The sequence below is a fragment of the Schistocerca piceifrons genome, chromosome 5 (genome assembly GCF_021461385.2).
Source record: "Schistocerca piceifrons isolate TAMUIC-IGC-003096 chromosome 5, iqSchPice1.1, whole genome shotgun sequence".
NCBI classification, from domain to species: Eukaryota; Metazoa; Arthropoda; class Insecta; order Orthoptera; family Acrididae; genus Schistocerca; species Schistocerca piceifrons.
Window position 1 is genome coordinate 411046096 of NC_060142.1, and position 24373 is coordinate 411070468.

At 44.5% G+C, this 24373-nt stretch overlaps 1 protein-coding gene across 1 annotated transcript in view; it reads right to left on the bottom strand.

Moving 5' to 3' along the window:
* The window catches only part of LOC124799041 (multiple C2 and transmembrane domain-containing protein-like), a 377532-nt gene that overhangs the window by 81619 nt on the left and 271540 nt on the right, over positions 1-24373 (bottom strand). The window contains exon 4 of the mRNA XM_047262579.1: positions 789-900. Within this exon, the coding sequence (XP_047118535.1) occupies positions 789-900 (112 nt within the window). The remainder of the gene's footprint in view (positions 1-788; positions 901-24373) is intronic.

Genomic DNA, 24373 nt, shown 5'->3' on the forward strand with positions numbered 1-24373 from the left:
GCTCCGAAACTGCTGGTACATGTAGGATGAGGTACATCCAAACTGTATTGCAGATATCTTCCATTTCCTTCAGGCATCATTTAGCCGTCGAATCGTCGCCCAGGACACATTAGTATTCACTGGACAGCGTGTGGAACGGCGCTGTTATAGCCACGATCTCAATCCGTGTCATTATTTTTTATTGGGTTATCTGAAACAACAGTCTTCAAAGATGTTCCTGCAACACTCTAGGATCTTTCTACTGCGATTGCCAGCGAGATTGACGCAGCCGAAAATGATGATTTTCAGAACGTCATCACGGACTTCGGTTCAAGGCTATACAAAGTCATTGCTGCAGAAGGAACCCACTTTGATGACCTTCTGTACTAAATTTGAGCTTGTCTACAGTAACATAAGTATGATAAGAAGACTATATCAGCCAATATTATGTCTTAGAAGACAAAAACTATCTATCATCTATTTTTCGACACCCTGCACTTTCTGAAGTCAGTACACCGCCTACAAGTAGGTGAAGGTATCACCAATAGTTTGTTCTGCGCAAGAGATAGCTACTGAAATCCAGAACCCTATTTAGCAGATGTCTCACTTGAGAGATTAACAACAGAAACATTCCTAAACAAACTCACCAATGAATCTGCTTGATAATTGTTTGGGTGTTTGTTATGGTTCTGATGCATTTCAGCGGTGGAGCAGCAGTGAAGGATTTAACGCGGCTTCCATGTTTCCATGCGTTTCTCGTACTAAGAGCTCAAGCAGCCATGGCAGTGGCGGGCGGCGTGTCTACGCACCTGCTCCTTGTCCTCCTGGGAGCGGGGCCATAGCGTCGCCGTGAGCTGCAGCTCGCCCAGGTACTCCGTCGTCTTGGCCGGGTCCCGCAGCGGCAGCGTTATCTCGGTCGCCCTGTGAATAGAGGCGGACACTCACGAAAACAGCACTCGTGCCGACATCGCGCGAAAGCGAGTCTCTTACCCACAGGCACACCCACAGAATCCTCTCATCTTCCTCTCCCTCCTCCCATCCCTCCCCCCCCCCCCCCCCCCCCCCCCCCCCCCCCCCTCTCTCTCTCTCTCACTCGCTCCCAAACAGTCTACATCTAGATCTACATCCATACTCCGCAAGCCACCTGACGATGTGTGGCGGAGGGTACCTTGAGTACCTCTATCGGTTCTCCCTTCAATTCCAGTCTCGTATTGTTCGTGGAAAGAAGGATTATCGGTATGCCTCCGTGTGGGCTCTAATCTCTCTGATTTTATCCTCATGGTCTCTTCGCAAGATATGCGTAGGAGGGAGCAATATACTTCTTGACTCCTCGGTGAAGGTATGTTCTTGAAACTTCAACAAAAGCCCATACCGAGCTACTGAGCATCTCTCCTGCAGAGTCTTCCACTGGAGTTCATCTATCATCTCCGTAACGCTTTCGCGATTACTAAATGCTCCTGTAACGAAGCGCGCTGCTCTCCGTTGGATCTTCTCTATCTCTTCTATCAACCCTATCTGGTACGGATCCCACACTGCTGAGCAGTATTCAAACAGTGGGCGAACAAGCGTACTGTAACCTACTTCCTTTGTTTCCGGATTGCATTTCCTAGTATTCTTCCAATGAATCTCAGTCTGGCATCTGCTTTACCGACGATCAAATTTATATGATCATTCCATTTTAAATCGCTCCTAATGCGTACTCCCAGATAATTTATGGAATTAACTGCTTCCAGTTGCTGACCTCCTATATTGTAGCTAAATGACAAGGGATCTTTCGTTCTATGTATTCGCAGCACATTACACTTGTCTACATTAAGATTCAATTGCCATTCCCTGCACCATGCGTCAATTCCCTGCAGATCCTCCTGCATTTCAGTACAATTTTCCATTGTTACAACCTCTCGATGTACCACAGCATCATCCGCAAAAAGCCTCAGTGAACTTCCGATGTCATCCACAAGGTCATTTACGTATATTGCGAATAGCAACGGTCCTACTACCGTCCCCTGTGGCACATCTGAAATCACTCTTACTTCGGAAGACTTCTCTCCCCTGAGAATGACATGCTGCGTTCTGTTATCTAGGAACTCTTCAATCCAATCACACAATTGGTCTGATAGTCCATACGCTCTTACTTTGTTCATTAAACGACTGTGGGGAACAGTATCGAACGCCTTGCGGAAGTCAAGAAACACGGCATCTACCTGGGAACCAGTGTCTATGGCCCTCTGAGTCTCGTGGACGAATAGCGCGAGCTGGGTTTCACACGATCGTCTTTTTCGAAACCCATGCTGCTTCCTACAGAGTAGATTTCTAGTCTTCAGAAAAGTCATTATACTCGAACATAATACGTGTTCCAAAATTCTACAACTGATCGACGTTAGAGATATAGGTCTATAGTTCTGCACATCTGTCCGACGTCCCTTCTTGAAAACGGGGATGACCTGTGCCCTTTTGCAATCCTTTAGAACGCTACGTTCTTCTAGAGACCTACGGTACACCGCTGCAAGAAGGGGGGCAAGTTCCTTCGCGTACTCTGTTAACTGTAGCTGAACACTTCTAAAGCAATGGTCGTCAATTTTTTTTTTGCCTTAAAAGCAGGTATTGACGCGATAGGACAACACCTCGGACCCTGTAGAAAGAGGAGGGGGTGGAGGGGTGGAGGAAGTGATGACTCAAAGAAAAATTCACCTATAAACAAACCATGCTTACTGGTACAAACTTACCATTTACATTTTTTTAAATCTACAAGTTATGAGGTATCACAGCAAATATTTTTAAATAAATGCATCCCTGAACCATCAGCTGTAAAAATACATCTTTACACTCTACCGGTTTCGGTTAAATAACCGTCTTCACAGAAGGAAAAGCTGCACAGTGATGAGTCACGAATAAATTTCCTTCAAATCACCTTTTCCTACGGTGAAGATTATTATTTAACCGAAACCGGTAGAGTATAAAGACGTACTTGTACAGTTGATAGCTCAGAGGTGCATTTCTTCAAATATTTGACAGCTGTAAACGGTTACGTCATAAAATTTTTAAATATTTTTAAGTGAGAAAGAAAATAATGTATTGGAAGTATATGCATTTTTCTGAAGCCAGATGTAGTGACCAATTATCCATAGCTGAGAGGGTATAGTGGTCAATGCCATCAGAACAACATACTGTGTCTGCTTTTCTGATTCCTGGGCTCATTTTCTAGGCGTCTTCAAGCCCTAGTATCTGAAAGAATACCAAGCGGCTGCAGCAGGCCGTTTACAATCAAACTTTTGTGTTAAGCCACATATAACGGAACAGAGACGTTTTAAATACTATAACTTAATCAATTCAAAATTGTCATAAAGGGATAGAATGGTTGTGATAGCTTTGTATTTACAAGGGTTTAGAATTCAGTGTCGTCTGTTCATTATGCGTGTTTTTTGAAGTAACTAATCCTTATTGGAATTAGCAGGTTGGCCACTGCTGCGCGGGGTAGCTGTGCGGTCTCTGGCGACTTGTCAAGGTCCGCGCGGCTCCCTCCGTCGGAGTTTCGAGTCCTCACTCGGGCATGAGTGTGTGTTGTCCTTCGCACAAGTTAGTTTAAGTTAGATTACGTAGTGCGTAAGCTTAGAGACCGATGACCTCAGCAGTTTGGTCCCGTAAGACCTTACCACAAATTTTTAAATTTCCAAAAACGCTGGCCTCTTTTTCCCGACGAGTTTTGTGGCCATTTTTCCCGATCTGACGCCTTGTCGGTGTTAGTGATCCACAGAAGAAACTATTAAACTGAAGCAAATAACAAGGAACTGCATATCTAGACCAAAAGGCACTGTTTAAACGTTGATAGAGTAAAAACTTATTATCCTCCATAAAAGTGAGAAAAGAAGAATAATATAAATTACTTGCATCAGATGATTCAAAAACAAAAACGTCATTACTAAAAAATAACGGAAAAAGCATCCTCTATCAGTTTTAGTGACAATAGTGACGGTGTATAGTATTAGAATTAGTCTGACCAAGTCTCGGCAGACAACTGCGGTGATCAGTCTGGGAAACAAGGCAAGAAAAGAAATAGTCTACCTCTGTAACAAGATATATGACAAAGGGGAATGGCCTGAGGACTTTTTTGCAAACAGTTATGATACCAATAGAGGAAAAGAGAAACACTAAAAATTGTGAAGAGCATGAGATCATCAAATTTCTCATGCAGCTAAAGTCTTGCTGAGAGTGTTGAATAGAAGGCTATATGACAAGCTGGGTAGAGGGATTTCAGAGGAGCAGTTCCGATATAGAAGAGGAAAAGGAACATGAGATGCTATTGGCCTGTTAAGAACTATAGGGGAAAGATATATGGAAAAAGGTAGAGAAATGTTTGCTGTTTTTATAGATTTAGAAAAGGCTTTTGACAGAGTTCAGTGGAAGAAGCTGATGGATATTTTGAAGAGGAAAGGAGTAGATTGGAAAGAGAGACGACTGATACAGAATCTATATTTACACTAGATAGTAAGGATCAGGATTGGAAATGAAATATCGGAAGGAAGCAGCATTGGGCGAGTTGTTAGACAAGGTTGTTGCCTTTACCCAATGTTGTTTAGCGCATACCTTGAAGAGATAATTGTGAAAGGCTTAGATGGGAAAAGAGGCATATGTATTGGTGGAAAGAGAATAGAATGTATAAGATTTGCTGATGACATGGTATTAGTGGCAAAAAATGAGCGGACATTGAATACCATGATGAAAGATCTGAATGAAGCTTATGTGGAATATGGGATGCAAATAAACACAGCAAAAACAAAGAGTACGGTCATCAGTACAAGTCGCAGACTGTCTTATATTAAAATAGTACAATCTGCTATTAGCCAAGCAAGTGCATTGAAGTACCTTGGAAGCACAATAACTGAAGACTTTAGATGTCACCAGGAGGTGAAAACTCGAACTGTCATACCGAAGGAGGCAAGAGGAGACTCTTATGTGGCAAATTAGATAAAGGTCTAAGGAAAAGGCATGGCAAATGTTTTGTCTGGAGTGTGGCACTATAAGGGGCAGAAACATGGACGCTGAGACGAGAGGATGGAAAAAGGTAGGAAGCATTTGAGACGTGGATGTGGAGGATAATGGGCAGAATAAGCTGGATGTAAAGAGTGAGTAACGAAGGCGTATTGGAAAGGGTTGGTGAGAGAAGATGTTTGCTGAAGGGAAAGAAAAAGAACAGGTTGGGACATTCACTAAGAAGGAAGTGCTAGCTAGCAGGTGCTTTGGAAGGATTGGTTTGTGGGCGAAGACTGAGAGGAAGAAAGAGATACAAGATGATAGATGACATAAAGGGAGGAGGGAATTATGCAGACCTGATAAGGATGGCAGAAGATCGGACAGCCTGGAGAATTACCATATGAAAACCTGCCTTTTGGCAGCACACTGATGATGACCGTAAATATCAGGAATCCTGTAAAACAACAAATCCCTTCAGTGTACATATGAAGCTATAGACACACTCTGCAATTCACCATATGGTGCACGACGGAGGGGAACTAGTACCATTACTTGTCACTGCTCTACCTGTTAGACTCACAAATGGTGAAAGAAGAAAAATCGACTGTCCATATGCTTCCGAATGAGCCTTGATTCCTCTTATCTTTTCTTCTCGGTCCTTACACGAGATGTACGTTTGTGACAGTAGAATCGATCTGCAGTCAGTCACAAATACCGTTTCTCTAAATCTTTGTCAATTGCGTTTCGCGAAAAGAATGTCTGCTTCCCTCCACGTATTCCCCACTGATTTCACGGTATAATTACGTAATACTCGCATCTTGATGGAGCTTAAATGTAAAAAGTTTAGGAGCCCGCCTCTGAATTACTTTGACGTCTTCCTTTAATCCGATCTTGTGAGGATACAAAACACTCGAGCAGTAATCAAGAATGGGTCGCCCTGGTGTTTTGTACGCGGTCTCCTTTATATATGAGATACATTGCTGGAATTCACCCAATAAATCTGAGTCGACCGGCCATCTACTCTACAATCGATTTTTACGTGCTCGTTCCATTTCATGTTACCTTGCAACGTTACGCCTAGATCTTTAATCAACATGATTGTGTCGCGCATCACACCATTAATACTGCATTGTGCATGTGTAAATTTCAATTCAACTGCAAATGAATTTTTTGATTCAAAAGTGAAAGAACTCTACAGGGCGGAGAGAAAGGAAGATCAGAGCAGGGCAGGGCCATCGTATCGAACATCATTTTTCAAAAAACGATAGGCTGGAAACGCGACGTTGCGAAGCTACCCTTAAAACGATAGTTCAATTAGCAACATGCGGGAGCAAGTTTGTTCGGTAAGCAAACACATTTACATGTGTCTAAGTGTGCGATTTTGCCGATTAAGCTCCTACTGTGTTATTCTGTGATGTTTGTGCTACGCTGCCCATTAGCCGTGTGCTGTATCTCCCTTGCGGCACCAAGAACAGGTATACGAACAACGAATTAGCCGGAATTTATCTTCCTTAAGGAACAGGCGGATGCAGCGCCTTGGGTGCGAGAAAATATGAACATTTCCCAAACAAGAGGCTACCACCTGTCAACAACGTGAATTGACCCTACCTCATCGTGTTCATTGATGCTGTTTTTGCTAGGGAGGGAGCTTTTAACGTCCTAAGGCGTCACAAGCGAGTATTTGCAAATCTACATCTACGTGTACATATGTACTTGACAAGCCACCTTACGTTGTATGGCGGAGGTGCTTCATGAACCATTGTCGCTCCTCCCTTTCCCTGTTCCAGTCGCGAATGGTTCGCTTGAAGAGCGATTGCTGGTAAACCTCCGTTTGAGCACGAATCTCTCTAATTTTATCTTCATGGTCTTTTTATGAGGTATTCGTAGGAAGTAGCAATATGTTGGTTGACTCTTTTAGGAACTTTCGCTCCCAGAATTTTAACAGTCAAGCCCAGATCGTTGTGCAGAACGCCTCTCTTGCGGAGTCCGCCACTAGACTCGGCTGAGCATCTCCATGAAGCTTTCCCGCTTTTTTATGCACTTTTCCACCAGCGATATTTTAGATACACTAATTATCGCAGAAAACGTCTAAATTGCCTCGTCTAAATTGCTACACCACTAAGATGACTTCCTAGGACGCGAAATTTAAACGACAGGAGGAAGATGCTGCGATATGCAAATGATTAGCTTTTCAGAGCATTCACACAAGGTTGGCGACGGTGACGACACCTACAACGTGCCGACATGAGGAAAGTTTCCAACCGATTTCTCATACACAAACAGCAGTTGACCGGGTTGCCTGGTGAAACGTTGTTGTGATGTCTCGTGTAAGAAGGAGAAATGCGTACCATCGCGTTTCCGACATTGATAAAGGTCGGATTGTAGCCTATCGCGATTCCACTTTTTCGTATCGCGACATTGCTGCTCGCGTTAGTCGAGATCCTATTACTGTTAGCAGAATATGGAATCGGTGGGTTCAGGAGGCTAATACGGAACGCCGAGGTGGATCCCAACGGCCTCGTATCACTAGCAGTCGAGATGACAGGCATCTTATCCGCATGGCTGTAACGGATCGTGCCACGTCTCGATCTCTGAGTCAACAGATTGGGACGTTTGCAAGACAACAATCATCTTCACGAACATTTCGACGACGTTTGCACCAGCATGGACTATCAGCTCGGAGACCATGGCTGCGGTTACCCTTGACGCTGCATCACAGACAGGAGCGCCGGCGATAGTGTACTCAACGACGAACCGGGGTGCACGAATGGCAAAACGTCATTTTTTCGGATGAATCCAGCTTCTGTTTACAGCATCATGATGGTAGCATCCGTGTTTGGCGACATCGCGATGAACGCACATTGGAAGCGTGTAATCGTCATCGTCATACTGGCTTATCACCCGGCGTAATGGTATGGGGTGCCATTGGTTACACGTCTCGGTCACCTCTTGTTCGCACTGACGGCACTTTGAACAGTGGACGTTACATTTCAGATGTGTTACGACCCGTGGCTCTACCCTTCATTCGGTCACTGCGAAAACCTACATTTCAGCAGGATAATGCACGACCGCATGTTGCAGGTCCTATACGGGCGTTTCTGGATACAGAAAATGTTCGACTGCTGCCCTGGCCAGCACATTCTCTAAATCTCTCACCAACTGAAAACGTCTGGTCAATGGTGGCCAAGCGACTTACTCGTCACAATACGCCAGTCACTACTATTGATGAACTGTGGTATCTTGTTGAAGTTGCATGGACAGCTGTACCTATACACGCCATCCGAGCTCTGTTTGACTCAATGCCCAGGTGTATCAAGGCAGTTATTACGGCCAGAGATGGTTGTTCTGGGTACTGATTTCTCAGTATCTGTGCACCCAAACTGCGTGAAAATGTAATCACATGTCAGTTCTAGTATAATATATTTGCCAATGAATACCCGTTTATCATCTGCATTTCTTCTTGGTGTAGCAATTTTAATGGTCAGTAGTGTAATTTTTCGATGCTTGTTTTTCAAGCGATATAGACTTTCACATCAAGATCACATGAATTATGAAGTGGTATGAAATGTTGTTGAAACTCATTCAACAATTGTCGGTTCTTACCCATCCTTTCTGGTTTGTCTTTTGTTTGGAATTCATTTGAGTGATTATTTTCTTCTATCGGGTGATGCTGAAGGAATTAGATTAGGAAATGAGACACTTAAAGTAGTAAAGGAGTTTTGCTATTTCGGGAGCAAAATAACTGATGATGGTCGAAGTAGAGAGGATATAAAATGTAGACAGGCAATGGCAAGGAAAGCGTTTCTTTAGAAGAGAAATTTGTTAACATCAAGTATAGATTTAAGTGTCAGGAAGTCGTTTCTGAAAGTATTTGTATGGAGTGTAGCCATGTATGGAAGTGAAACATGGACGATAAATAGTTTGGACAAGAAGAGAATAGAAGCTTTCGAAATGTGGTGCTACAGAAGAATGCTGAAGATTAGATTGGTAGATCGCATAACTAATGAGCAGGTATTGAATAGAATTGGGGAGAAGAGAAGTTTGTGACACAACGTGACAAGAAGAAGGGACCGGTTGGTAGGACATGTTCTGAGGGATCAAGGGATCACAAATTTAGCATTGGAGGGCACCATGGAGGTTAAAAATCGTGGAGGGAGACCAAGAGATGAATACGCTAAGCAGATTCAGAAGGATGTAAGTTGCAGTAAGTTCTGGGAGATGAAGAAACTTGCACAGGATAGAGTAGCATGGAGAGCTGCATCAAACCAGTCTCAGGACTGATGACCACAACAACAACAACAACAACAACAACAAAGATATTTCCACCATTGTTGTAGTTAATGGTATCGCGCTGGCCGTTGTGTGAACGGCGACAGATGTTGAGTGATCACTCTAAAGGACACAGAGATGCCGATTACTGTAGTTATTAGCTCCTGGCAGAGTTAGTAAGGGGTCTCATTGTGGCTCTCCATTCGGCCGGCAGATCGGATTACACTATATTCAGATTTGTCTGTCATTGGGATGTGATAGTGGCCCGATCTTGTACTGCATGGGAACGAGAGGGCAGGCGCGTTCTTCTCAAGGCTCCCGTCGACCATGTCTGACGGCCAGATGGGAGGATTGCCTTACTGTGCAACAAGCACATCATAACGCCTTCACATCTTCTTCTGTAATGAACTCTGTGCAACATCCTATGTCGTCGCACACCACTAGTCGGACACCAGTTGTACGAGGGTGGTTCGGAAAGTAAGATTCGATCGGCCGCGAAATTGAAACCACAGCGAAGATTAATTTTTTTTTTATTTGCAACAGTTAGCTGCGCTTTCCAGTTACCTTAGACATTTATCGTGGCGCTGTACAAACTTCCCAGCAGCCACTTCACAGAAAGCAGCCGCCTGTGCCTTCAGCCAATTCTCTACACTAGTCTTCCATTCGCTGTTTTTTGCCAAAATGTTGTCTTCGTAGCCAGCGGTTCATGTGAGCAGAGATAAACAATGGAGGGGACGAATTAAGGGCAGTATTGTGGGTGATCAAACACTTCTCATCGAAGCGTCTTCATTGCCCCTGCAGAATGCGGCTGATAATTGTCTTGAATGAAACGCATGACATTTATGTTATGTGGGCTGCAAAGCTTCAGGCGTAATCCCTCACCAGATCAACCTACTTGGTGGGAAAAACTGTTGTTTTAAGCATATCTACATGGTCCTTTTGGACTCTGAACTGAAAAGAGCAACGTGAAGTGATCTACAGACACACTAACGCCACTGCCAAACACATCTGTCCGAAGTTCCATCGGATTTTCGCATTGGTTTCTATTTCGCGCCTAATCGGACCTTACTTTCTGAATATGCATCGTACTAAAAATTACCATCCCAAGCATAGGCGGAGTTTGGAGTGGTGCTGTGACCAGAAATCATTGAATGCTGACGAATGTCAGCGCACTGTGTTCAGTGATGAACTGTGGTTCTGCATTACTCTGGACGACCATCGTCGGCGAGTGTGCAGACGACCTATGGAGACGTTCCTTTCTTCCTACGTTTTGCATAGATACTGCAGTGTTACTCTGGCAGCATGGTGTGGAGAACAATCAGGTTTGACTTCAAGTCGTGGTCGGTGGTGACTGAGGGAACTCTGATGGTACACCAATGTCAGGGACATCCTGCATCCTCAAGTGTTACCTCTCAAGTGACAGTATCGTGATGAATCTTTCAACAGGATAACGGCCATCCACATGTGGAACGTGTCTCTATGAAACGTCTGCGTGATGCTGAGGTACTCCTGTGGCCAGCAAGATCCTCAGCTATGTCCCTTATATAACGTGTGTGGGACCGGTATTAGTATCCAGGGTATCAATGGCCAATTACAACAACTGGGAGCTATCTTGCCCCAGGAGAGGATAGAACGATTTAATACTCTTACCAACGTTATCAGTGTATGTATCGAGGCAAGAAGAGGTACAACGTCGTACTACCAATTCTGGTCATAACGCGAAGTTCTCTGCAAATTTGAATCAATTTCTTAATCACTGAAACATCATCACGTATTCTCTCAAACTGTAAAGTTTCATTTCGTTTCCTCCTCACTTATGGGTGCTTAACTTTTTTCCTTGTCAAGCGTTGTACATAAGGTTGGGATACAATACCCTCACTGACAAAAATCCGAAATCTAGACAGCAGTATTTGACATACCGAACAGACTCTTTTTCTAAGTTGATTCAGAAATCAGGAGACTAGAAAATTCTTGGTTGTACTTACAGAGGTTACTAGTCTAAAAGTAGTGTGAAAGTGTAGTGAAAGAAGAATTTAGTTGCTTACATTAAGGTGGATGAATCGACTAGCCTTGAAACAAGCAGGTTACTAGCCTAAAAATATGGTGAAACTGCAGTGAAAGAAGAACTTAGTTGCTTACATTAGGGTGGGTCAATCGGCAAGGCATGATATATGCTGCATACGAGAATACAACCAACAGAATCTTTAAGTCACCAAAACACAAATTAAATGAGCACAACATCCCTTCTATAGTACTGAAAAACAACTTTTACTCTAAGTAAACTAAGGACCAAGCTCTGATGAAATTCCTATTGCTGGATCCCTCACGCTGAAAGTTGTCCCAAGTAACTGAAAAAGTGCGCCGTCACTCACGTTTACGAAAAGGTTTAAAGAACATTCCTGAACCCCTAATCTTGATGTATGACAAATACTAGAGCTAATCCTAGAGCTGAACCCAGTAGCAAATCCTAGAGCTGAGTTCGTGGATGAATAAAAGTTTTTTCAAAACCTCATGGTGAGTTCGCATTAGGTAGCATTCGTATGAAACACAGCTTACTTTTTTCACTCCTTGTTCCTAGATATCAGGACGGCATTCGACATAATGCCACATTGTCAACTGATCACGTATTTTCACAAATGTACGATTAGCCGAAAAATTTCTGACTAATAAATCGCCGTACCGTAGTTTGGACAGTGATTATTCAACAAAAAAGAAATAATTGTCAGGTTTCCATCGAGGAAGTGTAAAGGGATTGCTAATTCTCTCAACTTATGTACTTAAACGATTTACGAAATGAGACTAGTAGCTCTCATAAATTGTTCACTAACGATGCTTTTCTGCACAGCGAAATGTCGTCGCTAGATGACAGAAAAGAAAATCGGAAAGACTGACAATACTGCAATTTGATGTGCTCGTAGGTTCTGTTTGAAAACTGATGAAGGCAATATAAAGCGGCAACATAACAGTGGCATATTCAGTCTCGACGCGGCATTCAGTAGCTACCAGCCGCTGTCAGTCTCCGCCAATGGCGTCGTCCGGATGCGGCGTAGAGCGGAGTGGAGTCAGAACAAGGCATTGGGAGCCACTACGTGTCATTCACGTAGCCCCTGAATTGCAGTCACGAGGCTGAGTGTATCCCGTTCCAGTACTCCTAACAAGAAAAATATACGTACGGGCTGGGAGAATAAACCTCCTAAAATCTTTACAAAGTTTCTGATGTTCGAACTCTTTTCCGACAGCTCTATTCCCTACAGAGCCCGTTTCGCTCTATTCTACCACTAATTGTTCCATGGTGAAGTTGCTGGTGGCTTTGACTAACACTTCCCGTCTTAAAAGACACTTGCGCGAACAGTTCCACATTATGTTGTGTTGCATTCAAGTGGCCATTAAATACACTCCTGGAAATTGAAATAAGAACACCGTGAATTCATTGTCCCAGGAAGGGGAAACTTTATTGACACATTCCTGGGGTCAGATACATCACATGATCACACTGACAGAACCACAGGCACATAGACACAGGCAACAGAGCATGCACAATGTCGGCACTAGTACAGTGTATATCCACCTTTCGCAGCAATGCAGGCTGCTATTCTCCCATGGAGACGATCGTAGAGATGCTGGATGTAGTCCTGTGGAACGGCTTGCCATGCCATTTCCACCTGGCGCCTCAGTTGGACCAGCGTTCGTGCTGGACGTGCAGACCGCGTGAGACGACGCTTCATCCAGTCCCAAACATGCTCAATGGGGGACAGATCCGGAGATCTTGCTGGCCAGGGTAGTTGACTTACACCTTCTAGAGCACGTTGGGTGGCACGGGATACATGCGGACGTGCATTGTCCTGTTGGAACAGTAAGTTCCCTTGCCGGTCTAGGAATGGTAGAACGATGGGTTCGATGACGGTTTGGATGTACTGTGCACTATTCAGTGTCCCCTCGACGATCACCAGTGGTGTACGGCCAGTGTAGGAGATCGCTCCCCACACCATGATGCCGGGTGTTGGCCCTGTGTGCCTCGGTCGTATGCAGTCCTGATTGTGGCGCTCACCTGCACGGCGCCAAACACGCATACGACCATCATTGACACCAAGGCAGAAGCGACTCTCATCGCTGAAGACGACACGTCTCCATTCGTCCCTCCATTCACGCCTGTCGCGACACCACTGGAGGCGGGCTGCACGATGTTGGGGCGTGAGCGGAAGACGGCCTAACGGTGTGCGGGACCGTAGCCCAGCTTCATGGAGACGGTTGCGAATGGTCCTCGCCGATACCCCAGGAGCAACAGTGTCCCTAATTTGCTGGGAAGTGGCGGTGCGGTCCCCTACGGCACTGCGTAGGATCCTACGGTCTTGGCGTGCATCTGTGGGTCGCTGCGGTCCGGTCCCAGGTCGACGGGCACGTGCACCTTCCGCCGACCACTGGCGACAACATCGATGTACTGTGGAGACCTCACGCCCCACGTGTTGAGCAATTCGGCGGTACGTCCACCCGGCCTCCCGCATGCCCACTATACGCCCTCGCTCAAAGTCCGTCAACTGCACATACGGTTCACGTCCACGCTGTCGCGGCATGCTACCAGTGTTAAAGACTGCGATGGAGCTCCGTATGCCACGGCAAACTGGCTGACACTGACGGCGGCGGTGCACAAATGCTGCGCAGCTAGCGCCATTCGACGGCCAACACCGCGGTTCCTGGTGTGTCCGCTGTGCCGTGCGTGTGATCATTGCTTGTACAGCCCCCTCGCAGTGTCCGGAGCAAGTATGGTGGGTCTGACACACCGGTGTCAATGTGTTCTTTTTTCTATTTCCAGGAGTGTACATCTGCTCCTCTCACTCACTCAGACATGATGACACTGCGGAGTACTTTGGACACAGCGTGCAAGAGATCTACAAGGGAAGACATCGACCGATTGGTGTATCGAAATTACGTTTTCCACCATTCCCTGTGGTGGGCACTTCGCCTGTTTATTAAAAAAAGGTCAATTTGGCGTCAGCCTTATGTAAGTATTTTCTGGGCCAGTTTTCTTTTTGCCTCCCTGCATACAGGGTGATTCACGAAGATATACAAATATTTTAATATGTTACTACACGTAAAAATAAAGAAAAAAAATTCATATAAATCCAGGTCCGCAAAAATGTTTGGTTACGGAGTTACGGCTAGTGATCGCGCTATTTAAAACCAATGGTTTTTTGTGTGTGACATAGTTTATGAGTAAAAGTCAATACACGTGAGGCATTACTTGCTCGCATTATGAATGCAACAGACGAAATTAATAACAACCCTGTGAAACTGAAACGAGCAACAAAATCTGCTTATACACGTGCAGCTAAATGCATTGAACTCGGTGAAGACATTTTTGAACATTTATTGTGAAATTGTATGTACACTGTACAACTTCCTTTACACTGAGCTTTGTTTTTTCCGGTTTAACATGAATTCACGTGTTCTTTGGTATTAACAACAGCAGAAAAAAATGGTTCAAATGGCTCTGAGCACTATGGGACCTAACATCTGATGTCATCAGTCCCCTAGAACTTAGAACTAGTTAAACCTAACTAACCTAAGGACGTCACACAAATTCATGCCCCAATCAGGATTCGAACCTGCGACCGTAGCGGTCGCGCGGTTCCAGTCTGAAGTGCCCAGAATAACAGCAGATTATCTGACACATTCATACAGTTTTAGTTAACGTTATTACCATCATGTTACCAAAATGAAATTCTTTACAACTTCTGTTGAAAACTTTGTACAATTGTCTGGAATTTAAAAAATAAATTGGGCAAAGTAGTTAATAAATTAAAAATTTTACGAAATTACTTCCTTGCTTCTCTGAATGTTCTGGAAAACTACTGCAGATGCATGTCTGGAACATGTTTCATTAGATTTACTAGATCAATAGCAAGAAAATATATGGAAATCGTGCTTTACTTTAACCTCATACAGTTTTGCGATAGCTTCGTATTAGGGAAGTTACTAAATTTCAGGCAAAATCTTTTATTAGCTGTAACTCCATGACTAAACATTTGTGGACCTATGTTTATATGAACTTTTTTCTTTAGTTTTACTAGTACAATAACATATTAAAATATTTGCATGTCTTTGTGAATCACGCCTTATACAGGGTGTCTCAAATATCTTGAGTACGCCAAATACCTTTTTGAAGGGAAGCGAAATAAAAGAAAAGTATGAAGCAAATGTTGTTTAGCTTCAAGAGTGAAATTAACCACGATGATTGACTTTCTTGTAACTTTGTTTGATACGAAGGTATGAACAGCAAAAGGCCTTTTTTATATATCACCGCACATTTCTTATTCGGTAACACGATTTGTCTCCTCAAGACTTGTTGGAGTTAACAGCAAAGAAACAGAAAGGCAAGTAAAATGCTTACCGATCATTCAGTCTACGTCATGAGTACGTTTTACTCAAATTGGTTTATACTACCATCTCCTAAAATACTATTTCTACTCAAACAGCATACATATACGACAACGTCCATCGGTAAGAATAGGAACCCAGAAATTATACACATTGTTCAGTAGTTCTCTCATATGAGATAATATATCGTTACCGTTCTCTTACATGTAGATATTTGTTAATTTTAATTTGTTAATTAATTAATAATATCTACGATAATGATCGAAGCAGAAGAAATTAATAATACTGCTACGTCCGGCCTTGACACGACGTGATTCATTTCCGCTGGCAACCGGTTATTTTTAATTTACTTTTATTATTTATTGGGAAACGAATTCGTTGCGATGTAGCAAATTTAGGACACGCTTTTCAGCTAAGATATTTGTTTATTTTTAATTATCTATACTGATCACAGGCCAGTGACGTTATATAGAAAGAGATTCTAAATTAACGAGATAGGGACGGAAGTGCGTGCCGTCGCATTCATAACGCGAGCCGCTTTCTCGTTAGTCGCGCGGCCTTAGGTACAGAAAACGAATACTCAGAATTAACAGTTTTCGATTTTCGCGCAGTTCTGCTTATGTGGAAACCAAATTTACGAATGTCGCCTGGAAATTATTGTTTGCATACAACTGTATGATGCGTAGCTATGGAGCAGATCCACAAGTTATAAATGTGCCTGCGACAGATATAAAATAATGGTGCTCAGATGAAAAAGCATTTATGAGGGAACTGGAGTTAAACCAGATACTGTATTTGACCGAAGAGATGGTTAAAAAATTATGTGTTTCACTAAACAGCTCTTAAGAGCTCTGGAAAATATTACTGACTCTTTGGTTAGCATTCATTTTGACGTCTATCCTTCGATTAATCCTCATTCATCTGATAGGACATTGCGCTGAGTAAGTTACAAGAGGCTAATCTATGTATCCATGTATGTATGTATTATGTATGGTTGCATGCCAAACTGTGCAAGGCAGCAAACGGTTAAAATTTTCGAAGTCCCAGAGCGAAGCTACCTCGCTTACATTACAGTGATTTCGACAAGAGGTGGTCGCAAAGATTAACAGAGCGGGTCAGCGGGAAACACGACATTGCCGCTTCTGGCCAGCCAGACGGCGGACCTCGTCAGAAATATAGTGGCAGGGCAGAGCATTTGACAGGGACATGTCACCTTCGTTATGGGATGAAAGAAAGGCTACTGCTAATGCAACAATGATTAACAAGGGCTTTAAGGAACCAGTCCTATACTATTAAATTTACTCCTTAAACAAGCACGACAGAGTGACAAAATGGTTCAAATGGCTCGAAGCACTATGGGACTTAACATCTGAGGTCATCAGTCCCCTAGACTTAGAACTACTTAAACCTAACTAGCCTAAGGACATCACACACATCCATGCCCGAAGCACGATTTGAACCTGCGACCGTAGCAGCAGCGCGGTTCCGGACTGAAGCGCCTAGAAACGACAGAGTGACAACCGCTGATACCTTCGTAATAGCAACACCTATGCAGTCAAGACTAGTGATGTCGGATAAATATTAGGCACTACTCCGCTCCATAAGTACCCCAGCACTTTAACTAGTAGGGCAGTCGGTCAGACGGATCGACTGCGTACATAACGCTCGCACTCGATCCCTGATTACAATTAAGTGGCTTCTGGCACAAGTCTGTTGTGGATTTCCTGCACGCTACGGAACAACGACAGCCACTACTGGGAAAGATGGCTACCTCGCCATAGTCATCTGTCGCAAAGTTCTACACTACTGGCCATTAAAATTGCTACACCACGAAGATGACTTGCTAGGACGCGAAATTTAAACGACAGGAAGAAGATGCTGTGATATGCAAATGATTAGCTTTTCAGAACATTCACACAAGGTTGGCGCCGGTGGCGACACCTACAACGTGACGACATGAGGAAAGTTTCCAAGCTATTTCCCACACACAAACAGCAGTTGACCGGAGTTGCCTGGTGAAATGTTGTTGTAATGCCTCGTGTAAGGAGGAGAAGTGCGTACCATCACGTTTCCGACTTTGATAAAGGTCGAATTGTAGCCTATCGCAATTGCAGTTTATCGTATCGAGACATTGCTGCTCGCATTGGTCGAGATCCTGTTACTGTTAGCAGAATATGGAATCGGTGGCTTCAGGAGGGTAATACGGAACGCCGTGGTGGATCCCAACGGCCTCGTATCACTAGCAGTCGAGATGACAGGCATCCTATCCGCATGGCTGTAACGGATCGTGCAGCCACGTCTCGATCCCCGAGTCAACAGATGGGAACGTTTGCAAGACAACAACCATCTGCACGAACAGTTCGACGAAGTTTGCAGCAGCATGGACTATCAGCTCGGAGACAATGGCTGCAGTTACTCTTGATGCTGCATCACAGCCAGGAGCGACTGCGATGGTGTACTCTACGGCGAACCTGGGTGCACGAATGGCAAAACGTCATTTTTTCGGATGAATCCAGCTTCTGTTTACAACATCATGATGGTCGCATCCGTGTTTGGCGACATCGCGGTGAACGCACATTGGAAGCGTGTATTCGTCATCGCCATACTGGCTTATCACCCGGCGTAATGGTATGGGGTGCCATTGGTTACACGTCTCGGTCACCTCTTGTTCGCACTGACGGCACTTTGAACAGTGGACGTTACATTTCAGATGTGTTACGACTCGTGGCTCTACGCTTCATTCGGTCACTGCGAAACCCTATATTTCAGCAGGATAATGCACGACCGAATGTTGCAGGTCCTATACGGGCGTTTCTGGATACAGAAAATGTTCGACTGCTGCCCTGGACAGCACGTTCTCTAAATCTCTCACCAATTGAAAACGTCTGGTCAATGGTGGCCAAGGGACTGACTCGTCACAATACACCAGTCACTACTATTGATGAACTGGGGTATCTTGTTGAAGTTGCATGGACAGCTGTACCTGTACACGTCATCCAAGCTCTGTTTGAGTCAATGCCCAGGTTTATCATGGCCGTTATTACGGCCAGAGATGGTTGTTCTGGGTACTGATTTCTCAGGATCTGTGCACCCAAACTGCGTGAAAATGTAATCACATGTCAGTTCTAGTATAATATATTTCCCAATGAATACCCGTTTATCATCTGCATTACTTCTTGGTGTAGCAATTTTAATGGCCAGTAGTGTACACCACAGTCTGCCGCTGTCGCAGATGGGTGGACCGGGAGTCATCCCTACCATCCAAGGTCAGGACACAAGCGATCCTGGTACTTCGGCGGACGGGCCAGGGTCTACCTGCACGGCAAGATAGGATCGCCGTACTAGACGTTAACACGGCAACCGTCATCACTGTTCAATAGATGAACAAGAACTGTGGTGAACGGGAGGGGACACAGCAGCTCCCAGATCGGCGAGTGTGAGTCCAACATACATGGCGGTGCGGCCAGCGCCGAAGCTACCACGGGTGAGGAACCGCCCTGGCAGCAGTAAGCGACGAACGGGCTTGCGACGTCTGCTACCTTGAGCAGGCTGAAGGCCGCTTACGACCGAATCCTCGGCGGGCATCGACAGCCGATCTCAACAGCGAGTCAAGACACTGATTTTAACGTTGTGGAAGTAAATAACTAATTCTGAATCTTCTTTCACTGTGCCTACCGGCTACAACAGGTCACCAACATCTTTCCGAGAGAAACTGGCAGGGAGCGAGATGGGAGCGTGGTTCCTGACACAGGACCGTCTCTGCTTCTGCCCTCTCAACAGTCACACTCTCGCAGTATTTATGTACAGGGCGATTACAATTAAAATTAAACTTACAAAACTCTGTAGAAATAACACCACTGTTCAGAATGACGTCAACCTGCAACGGAATATTATCGGAGAAGGGGGAAACTATGGCAGAAGAAAAATAAATAATGTGAAAATTGATCAATAGATGGTGCTGTGTGTGTCAGAATACGTAAATGAAAACACCTATCATGAGCACGACCCGTTGAAGTTGGTATAAACACGCCGGGTATACGGCTTCTCTCCCTTTCGCGTCTGCGACGTTCGCCATGACTGTATCAATGCGGGATCGCGCTCTGCTTGTAAAGCTGTATTACAAGAATGATGACTCTACACACGCCGCTCTGAAGAATTTCCGGACACTTCAGGGTTTGAAAAAAGGCGTGGTCCGATGACTGCCGTGGATCTCGAGAAAATGATCCGGAAATTTGATAAGACGCGTTCTTTTGGTGAGTAATCCGGTAGAGGGAGGAAACGAATTGATTCGACGTCTGTGGAAGCGGTGGCCACAGCAGTGCAGGAGGAGACAAGTGGTGGTGTGCAAACGTGTAGTGCACGGAGAATTGCCCGAACACTGGTCATACCAGTGAGCACGGAGCATAAAATCCTACGAAACATCCTTCTTGGCTATTAGTTCAGAATTACATATGTGCACGAGTTGCTTCCTGTTGTCTTGCCAGCAAGAGAGACCTTTGCTTTAGAATTTCTTCCTTGCATGGAAGTGGACAATGATGGGCCGTGGAAGATTTTGTGGACAGACGAAGCCCTATTCCATCTGACAGGATATATCAATACACAAAATTGTCGAATACGGGCAACGGAAAATCCACACGCAAATCAGCCAGTACCACTTCATCCTGAAAAGGTCATTGTGTGGTGCGGGTTTACGGTATCATTTCTCATAGGGCCCTATGTTTTCGAAAGAGACAGGTGCTTCCGATCCTGTTACCTGTACCGTCACTGATAAGCGCTATGAGGTTCTTTGGCGCAACCACGTTATTCCAGCTCTCCAAGAGCGTAGATGTGTAGATGGGATCATTTTTATGCAAGATGGCGCACCTACGTACATTGCAAAGCCAGTTATGCAGCTGCTGAAGCGGCATTTAAGAAATGCTAGAATTATCAGCCGCATTTCCCTACAGCCTGGCCGTCCAGATCACCTGATCTTAATCCGTGTGGCTTCTGGCTATGGAACTATCAGACAGATGTTGTGTTCAGTGTCCCGATTGTAAACTTAGCTGCACTGAACCCACGCATTGCGCAAAACATTCTGAACGTTACCCCGGAAATACTTCGATCAGTTGTGGAATATGTTGTTTCTCGATTTCAAATTGTTGCAGAAAATGGTTGACAGCACATTGAACATGTTTTGCGCCAGTCAAACGGAAATTAATAATCCAATTTGATTTTGATTGATGCTTTTTATGCGGTTTTTAGCGTCAGGTCAATTAAAAACCTATTTTTCCCATACGATGTGACATGACCTTGCTGTGGTGGACGGGATTACGTAACTAACAGTATCACACCTGAACACCTAAGCACACTGAGTAGTACAGTTTGTTTAATATCAAACGTACACCTTAGGCATTGTTGTATGATTCATTTGTCGTTTGTAGTCGACTACTATTAAACTACCATGCTACATTTTGTAATTTTTTTTTTCTGCTATACCTTTACCCCTTCTCCGATAATATTCCTTTGCAATCTGACGTCATTCTGACCAGTGGTGTTATTTCTACAGCGGTTTGAAAGTTTAATTTTAATTATAATCACCGTGTAGATATGTATGTACGTTCGACGTCGCCTCATAAACAACTGCACCGATTTCAACCAAACATGTCACACGTATCACTTACTATGTGAAAGCAATTACTGTGACGGTAAGAGATCCTTAACGCGCCTATGGCAGAGGGCGAGGATGAAAAGGGCAAACTTTCTTCTCCTACCATCAAATGAAAATGCCAAGTTTTTACAAATGCATTTAATTAAAGATGAAGAATTACAGGTAGGCAAACATGTACCTCTATAACAGGAATACTGAACTTTCAACGAAGGTTTCACGCGAAATTAACAACCTCACTTGTGTTTAAAGTGTTGCTTGTAAGTTGAAATAAATGCTGATTTCAAAATACCTCAATTTTTCATACAAACTCTGTGGACAAACAAAACTAAAAAAGAGAAAGAATGTGAGTGAATGTGAAGCAATGAGATGAAATACTGAGGTACTATAAATGGTTCATCCGTTTTCAAAGTTCTATACTGGGTGTCCGGATTAAGCCCAAAGGAATATTGTGAGGCCATGGCCTATTCCGAGCCTTAAAAAGCAGCACTCCGCCTTCAGGCCACGAGTGGCCCATCGGGACCTTCCGACCGCTGTGTCAGCCTCAGCGGCGGATGCGGATAGGAGCGCCGTGTGGTCAGCACACCGCTCTCCCGGTCGTTATGATGGTTTCCTTTGACCGGAGCCGCTACTGGCTCTGAGCACTATGGGACTTAACTTCTGTGGTCATCAGTCCCCTAGAACTTAGAACTACTTAAACCTAACCAACCTAAGGACATCACACACATCCATGCCCGAAGCAGGATTCGAACCTGCGACCGTAGTGGTCACGCGGTTCCAGACTGAAGCGCCTTTAACCGCACGTCCACACCGGCCGGCGGAGCCGCTACTGTTTGGTCGAGTAGTTCCTCAGTTGGCATCACAAGACTGAGTGCACCCTGAAAAATGGCAACAGTGCATGGCGACGCGGATGATCACCCATCCAAGTGCCAGCCACGCCCGACAGCGCTTAACTTCGGTAATCTGACGGGAACCGGTGTATCCACTGCGGCAAGGCTGTTCCCCATTCCGAGCCTTATCTGACATATTATCGGGCGTTGCATACGCGATTAGCGTATCTTTCATTTCTTCCTATTGCTTTTCGAATCATTTCGCGTTTATTGTGCTTTTATAGCAGCTTTACGGGTGCAACTTATGAGTGGTTAGGACGTTGCTGCTAGTACTGTAGATAAGCTGATATTGTAGAAGTTATCAAGCTCACTACTGGTGCCATGGTGACATTCAGATTTCTCTGTTTGTTCACCACGCGGGCTCTCCTCTAACTGTGAAACAGCAACTTCTTCACGCTCTGGAGAGCGACACGTCAGGCAAACCTTGTGTCATTGTGGCGAACGGCGTCCCAGAGATTATGCGCTGGCCGTGTTATCCGCTGGTGTGTCTGGTCAGATGGAGATGGACCTAAAGGCGCTCACCTGACATTTTGTACAAAAACAACCGTTACACCACGAGTCATCAGTTTGAGATCTGGTCCTCATTAAAGACATCAACGGACGGTTTTGGCTGTCCACAACGGAACTGCCTAATGTGTTTGCTATCGTGGCACTGTCTTGCTAAGACAGAATTATTGGCATACATGCCCTTTGAAAATTTTCCAAGCGCTGCTACCCTGGGAACGAGGCTGAAGTCTTCCTAAAATATGTACAATTTTTTGTCGTGAAGAACCGACCGTAGGAATCTTTACCCGGTCCTTGCCGGCTAGTGGAACGAGTTTTCATTGGCTAATGCCCGATAATTATATGGAGGGAGACAGGGAACCAATTTCCAGGTCTGGTATTGGCGGAACGCTTAGACCTTTTTGTTGACTGGACATGGAGGACATTGCAAGTGCTGATCGGGGTGAAAATGGCTCTGAGCACTATGGGACTTAACTACTGTGGTCATCAGTCCCCTAGAACTTAGAACTACTTAAATCTAACTAACCTAAGGACATCACACACATCCATGCCCGAAGCAGGATTCGAACCTGCGACCGTAGCAGTCGCGCGGTTCCGGACTGCGCGCCTAGAACCGCTAGACCACCGCGGCCGGCCCTGATCGGGGTGAGGAGGAAGGTCTTGCAATCTAAGGGTAGTTAGTTAGCTAGTTAAGGGAAAAACGTGGCTTGGATTCAGGCCTTTGTCAAGTCATTCTGGAGTTGTACTTCAACTTCCTCATGACTTTGAGGTTATTCAACAGCGTCGATATCGAGAAGGTGATGGTTTTCTGCTTCACAAAGTCATCCCGCTACAACCAGCAGCAGACTCCATTAGCAGATATCTCTCCTCAGCGGTCGGCACCACCACCTTGGGCTACGATCACTGTGAGCACGGTAAGACTGCAAACTGAGGTGCGCGTTTTTAATTTCAGGTTATGTGGCAGAGTGGTGAAAGAGGGGCTTAACCTCGCCTACAGCTCAGTTAGTGTTTCTGAGGGTATGCTTGAGTTGCATGTTTTTTCACAATGCAACTTTTGTTTTCTAGGGGATTTTCAGTCGCTAACCACTCATGAATCAGTTAATTGATTCTATTATCAGCAGTAGGCGTCACCACTATTCTAATGATTTTGCAACTCTTTGATTCCAAATTCCATTCCAATTCTGTACTCCGCTGAAGTCGTGATAATTTTATTATGTTTCTACCACGTCTGAAATTATTATATGTGTCTGCTTAACTTGTTTTGTGGAGACTGTTTCAGTTGCCTTGATCAGTGTAATGCTGGTAGCTACTCTCAGTAATTAATTACTCAATATACATCTTGTCAAAGACGCCTTATTTCCATAGCTCTAGTGTTTCCAATCTCTTGATGAACTTTTCTGATTTTCTTCTTGCATTAAAATAAAATATCACCTGATCCAACTCTTTCATTTAGTTATTAGCTTACGCCACATATTGACTGCCGAATTCTCTAACCATAAGCTAGTGACGGAGGCCACCTAATAGTTTGAGGAGTTTACTTTCAGCATTTATTACACGTAATAGTCATTATATCCGTGTAATCCAGTGCTTCGTGGTGGTTTTTTATCACCTCTCAAGATAAGATATGATAAATTAGTAAGCTTTGGCTATTTGCATACTCTTAGTGAATTCCTTGCAGGTGTGCCTGTGCTCACAGAATACCGACTTCTGGCAGTATAAACTGTGATAACTTGAAACGTAA